General features: G+C 33.2%; 1 protein-coding gene across 4 annotated transcripts in view; it reads left to right on the top strand.

Annotated features, from left to right (window-relative positions):
- Positions 1 to 6,000, top strand: part of DCDC1 (doublecortin domain containing 1) — a 277,838-nt gene that overhangs the window by 102,015 nt on the left and 169,823 nt on the right. For all 4 annotated transcript variants that reach the window (XM_034417189.2, XM_087877949.1, XM_034417191.2 and 1 more), the window contains exon 9: positions 4,936 to 5,028. In XM_034417189.2, coding sequence (XP_034273080.2) covers positions 4,936 to 5,028 — 93 coding nt within the window. The remainder of the gene's footprint in view (positions 1 to 4,935; positions 5,029 to 6,000) is intronic.

The following is a 6,000-nucleotide window of genomic DNA, read 5'->3' as shown; positions in this document are numbered from 1 at the left end:
AATTCTGAATCAGCCATTGAATGAAAAGCCATTGAATGAAAATTCAGAATCAGCCATTGAAGCCACTTTCAATCTTAATGTACAACATGAAAAAAGACATAAATGACATACTTACGCTTTGCATAATTTAAGATGTTGCTTACATCTTGTATTGAACATAAAGCTATATTGCAATAGCTATCATACAGAGCCATTTCAATTTCTCCCTCCTATAGTGCAACTAGACCTAGGAAATGCCTTTCTTCATAGATATGGCACATTTTATGCAGTGAAATACTATACTTTACTACTTTACTACTCAGAAATAAGTATAACAGATTTAAATATGTATTTAGACAGAGGTGTTAACATATATTTATTGCTTGTACCTACTTTTTAATATCCAGAGATGGGTGGCAAATGAATTTCCTAAATAAATAAATCTATATTTACAAATAGTGCCCACCATTTGTAATTTTGGATTACAATAATTTGGAAAATATGTCTTAATAGGGAATAAGAAAGATCATTATCAGGATTATTCTCACATATTGAATTGAACAGTAATATATTTAAAAGATAAAGATTTACATATTTGCTGCTTATTCAGAGTCAAATCATAGATTTGTTTAAATGTTTATGGTTTGTTTAAATGTGTATGTGGGCATTTTGTATGCCCACATACAAAATTCAGTATTTAACATACCGGGAGACAGGAGCAGCATTCAGACTGATCTGGATAGGTTAAAATGTAGGTCGAAAATGATAGAACAAATATTAAAGCAGTAATCAGTAATTACTGATTTGTCACTTTGAAAAAAAATTCAATATATAAAAAGGATTATGGAATTGTAGTTGTTACTGTTCACAATACTGTATGAATATGAATCAGATTTCAAGAATCATTTTCAGTGTTAGCTAAAAATTGAAAAGGAGCCTAGTAGCAACTTTTCCGGCTAACAAATTTTATGAAATGGTATAAACTTTCATGAACTGCAGCTCACTTCATCTGATGCACAGAGTGCTTAGAATGAAGAAGGATTTAAATTAGGGTGAGGTGGAAGGGGGAAGGTGAGGGTGATTCAGGTTATATGTGAGACAAATTACCAGTACTTTATTAATTAACAACTGTAGTGCATTAAAATACATTATGTTTCTTCAGACCTTCTGAGATTGCCTGAAACCTTTTGATTTATATTTGTGCATGAAGGATTTAGGTAAAGTGAAACAGGTCACAGAAAGACAACACAGATCACTCTCCTGGAAATACAAAAGAAGAGGAACTGTGGGAGCTTAATTGAAGGAGTTTGGTACATTTAGTCTTTAGAAAAAAAATATTAAGGAGGAATACAGTAGCATTTTTCAAAAATAGAGAAGAAGGCTGCAAACTTTTTCTACCATCCCAGAATATGGAATAATGATCTTTGGCTACAAAAGGATAGACTTAAATTCAGTAATGTGACCAATTACTTTATGCAGTTGATACTGTAGCTCCTGTTGGCTTGATGTGTTGAAAAATAGTGAGAAAATAATCTGTTGGTGGTATTTTCATTTGGATTTCTGCGCTATTCAAGGGATTGGACTTGATAATCTAGATGGCACCTTTCATCTATTTAATTCTATTTAATTAAATAGAATAGAATAGAACCCAATCCTCTTCCATTGGGTTCATGTGAAAATTTTTAGCGAATTTTGGATACATGTCCTAGAGTACACATATAAAACCAAACCCCTTTCTTTCTTTCTTTCTTTCTTTCTTTCTTTCTTTCTTTCTTTCTTTCTTTCTTTCTTTCTTTCTTCCTTCCTTCCTTCCTTCCTTCCTTCCTTCCTTCCTTCCTTCTTTCTTTCTTTCTTTCTTTCTTTCTTTTCTTCCCTTCTTCTTTCTTTTTCCTTTTCCTTTTCCTTTTTATCTAATCTATCTATCTATCTATCTATCTATCTATCTATCTTCTATCTATCCATCCAGTCTAAAAGAGTTTTTCTGAAAATTGTTGATTTACTTGTATCCCTTTTTGGTACCATGTTCTTGACAAGATTTAATGTCATAAATATCAGTTACTCACACTGTCATCTAACTGGTGACAACTTCCATAATGTTCTGTGTGATGCAATATAATTTCTGAAAATCTTAAACAGATGTGTGTAAAAAACTGAGGAGGCCTACACTCAATTGGATTAAATGGAAGGGTACACAAATACAATAAATCTGATGACTTGAAAACAAATTAGAAACAGAGGATTGAAGCAGAGATAAAGAACAACCTGAGCTAAAGCACATTAGAAAAGTTGTATTCTTAATATCGGTATAAAAAGAGAACTTTTAAGTAGACACTGTCTTTCTCATCTTTTTACAACTTTCATCTTCAAAAACCTTCCTCTGTGGTTTCCTCTGTGGTTTCACCTTCTAAAACCTTCCTCTCCTGAATAAACAGTGGAAAACTTATCCAAGAGGGAGCGAAGCACATGTGCTCATGTTATGTGTTTGAAAAGGTGAATGAACACAATTTGCCAGCAACTGAACTCTTTTGATGACTTTGAATAAATATTTAAAATCTAGGTCTTCAAATCTTGATATTGGAAGGTATTATGCTCTAATTAAAATGGTCTTGCAATTTCAAAAATTGTGATTTGATACATAAACCTATATGAACGTCATCTCTCTAAGGAAGGTAAACAGCAAAATTTAGAACACAAACTTAATGTAGGAGAACAAGGCATTTCCTTTAATATGTATAACACTAAGTGATGTATTATTTAAGGCACAAACTTCCAGGGACACTGAAGAGCAACATCTCTTTCTTATATCGAAGTAAAGGGCAGTAGAGAACTGCCAGTAACAAAAAGCTTCCCTCCCACTCTCTGAATACAGAGACATTCATTTGGAGAGAAGCAGGACCAGCGTTTTGAAAGCAGGCTTCTTCAGTCCAACAATAACACACAATGAGTTATTGACTTGTTTTATATATGGATCTCTTTTCAGCAACTAACTTTGACTCCCCACAGTCTGGATAAATGATTGATTTTGTTGTTATAAAGAGACAGAGCTTTCCACCAAACTTGATAATGCAAACGTCTTTTACTCCATTTGTTCCTACATTGAATAGATCCTTATTAAAATGCACTTTCCAGAAAATACCTGCAGCTAGCCTTTTATCACCATGTTTTGTATATAAAATAAGCAATTTGTCCCACTCTTTTGCTTTGCAACAAGCTACTGGGAAATTCAATCAATACCTATAGAAACTGATTATCACAGTATTTAAACTGAAATGTAGTGATCTCCTTGTAAAACATTGTTCAGGATTATTTAAATTACATAGAAGTTGTATGCTACGTGATTGTCTTTATGGATGTTTTAAATTAATTAGCATATTAGGAAGAATCCAATCCAATTTTAAGTTCAGTGGCATTCAGTGGAAAATACATAAATTAGAATTGGAATGTGGAATTAGCCACATTGTAGTGAGGGTGAGATTGTGTGTTTCTTTTGTATCATACTGTTATCTAAAATTCTTGGAGTTGTATTTGTGGAATATCTAGCAATCCATTCATACCTTACAATTTGAGTTTTGGTATCAAAGCATTCAGTTTAAAATGCAAGGAGTTATGTACTGTAGTTTTAATAGTTATAAATATAGCATTCATGTATACATGGTAGAGAACAAGTTTGGTATAGTGATTATAAGGTGCTGACTTAAGTTATGCTCTAGTCCTGTCTAATTCTTAGACAGGAAAACCAGCTGGGCAACCTTGGCCAGTCAGTCTCTCTCAGTCTAACCACAGGACTTTTGTGGTGAAAATAGGAGGAGGATGGAGTATTAGGTATGTTCCTTGTCTTGAGCTATTTAAAAATTCTTTAAAAAATAGTTGAGTTTTCTAGTAGTATAAACAGTTGTTCTTCAGTCACTGTCATGTCCAACTCTTCACAATCCCATGGACTATAGCAGGCCAGGCTCTCGTCCTCTGCTGTCTCCCTGAAATCGATAAAAAAAATTACAGTTCTAGTAACACTGACTGAAATTCTAAACATAAGATTGCTTAAATCCTATTGATTAAAAAATTAAATATATTTTCTCTATTCAGAATTTACACTCTTTTGTAAACATTTGAATTAAAGCAGAAACAGTTTTAAAGATCTATCAATCTAATTATGAATGATAACACTCAGCTGATCATTGTTAGGCATTTTTGCAAAACTAAAAGTGATACTAGAAGGTAATTGTATAAGCTATGGCTTTGAAGTAATCAATCTGCAATCGTATATATTATATATATATAATAGAAAATATTTCCAATCCTTTTAAGGGACCTTATGAAACAGAAGCATATGAGGCGTATTTATTCAATTGGACTGACTATATGTTGTCTGTACTAGGTTTCTTGTATTTCTTGCGGTAATATTAGATATTATATTCTTGTGTTTCTTATGGTAATATTAGATATAATATTGCATGAAATGATAGATAATGGTTTCATGAGTGATGGTTTCATGGTTCTAATGAGTGATCAATTACGTATATCTTTTAGTAAAGAATAGTAAAACTAAATGCATAGAAGATGGGAGGATGGAGTCTTAAAAAGGAAGAAAAGAGACTTGTCTTCTTTAGATCGTAATATCTGGAAGTGCTACTATTAACACTATAATGTTTTTCCAATTTGAAAATATTAGTAAGTGCCTATGTTACACTAGATATCCAGGCATCTACATATGGTTTTTCAAAGGCATGCATAGAAAGATTAAACTCTTGTAGGCCTAGTCAATCTGTACATTTTGTGAAGCATATCAATCATATGTAAGAATATATCTGAGAGTTCACTTATTAAATTTTCATACAGCCTCAAACAACAGAATTTGAAGTCAGGATTTTCTTTTACTTTATGTAGGAAAATTATGTAGAAATGTGGAATGTGGTTCAATAAAGTTGATGGAAAATTATTTGTAAAATTATATTTTAGCTGGATTTTGCCACTGATGGCCAGAAAGAGAAGATAACAGACAAGAGCATTTTATCAATGAAGAAGCAAGAAATACTCTTAGAACAACACAAAGTAAGTAAAAAACATTTTTAAATGATTTTTTTTTAGATTTAACATGCTATTCTCAAGTGTTTTCCTTGAGATACATATATTCTCTTCTATTAAAATATGTTAAGTTCAGAGAGGTACAGGGAACTTCACCCTAGCCCTTCCCCTGCAAGTCCCAGGAGAGACATAAAAGACACCACCAGACTTGTAAATAAAATACAGTTCTAGTCTTCGTGAGTTCTAGTTCCTGATCTGATCTACCTTGAAAGTCTGACAGGCAGGCATTAAGAAAACAATATCAAAAACATAGGAGCCTATCTTACAGTAAGATTATTGCAATATTATTTACACTGACTGGCAAGAGGGTTTCATTCATATTACCAACAGCAGCACCTGAATATGCAAAAAAGTGAACCTGGACTTTTTGAATGCAAAGCATAAAAGTGTAAAATCTGTTTGTCTGTCTTTCCATCCATGCATCCATCCATGCATCCATCCATCCGTCCATCCATCCATTGTGTCAGTCACTTCTTGTAAGACTTAATTTGCAGTCCTTTACTCATCTTCATTGTCTTTCTCCGCAGCTGTTCCAGTTTCGTTGAAACTTTTAAAAAATATAACCCTCCTCCCCCACTCCAAACAAAAAAACAAAAAAACAGACAGAATTTGAGATGGGATCTGACCAGTGCTTCTTCTGATTTGGAAATTATGTCTTTATTGAGGCAGGCAATATTTGCATTTGCCATTTTAGTAGCTGTGTCTTGTTATTGACTCCTGTTTCACTATTTAGGTTACTTCCATGAAGCCATTATCACAAATGCTGTTGCAGCAGTTTATGATTATTAACTGAAATCACGTGAGAATCATCAGTGGTGACCGCTGCATTTTCAAACGGACAAATAACAATCCAAGGGTGAAATGCTCCTGGTTTGGATCGGATCACCCGATCCAGTAGTGATGGTGGCGGGTGGTTTGGAGAACCGGTAGCAAAAATCC

Source organism: Pantherophis guttatus, chromosome 1 (genome assembly GCF_059756535.1).
Source record: "Pantherophis guttatus breed Tessera chromosome 1, ASM5975653v1, whole genome shotgun sequence".
NCBI classification, from domain to species: Eukaryota; Metazoa; Chordata; class Lepidosauria; order Squamata; family Colubridae; genus Pantherophis; species Pantherophis guttatus.
Note: the sequence above shows the minus strand (reverse complement) of the source record. Positions and strands in the feature narration are given on the sequence as shown.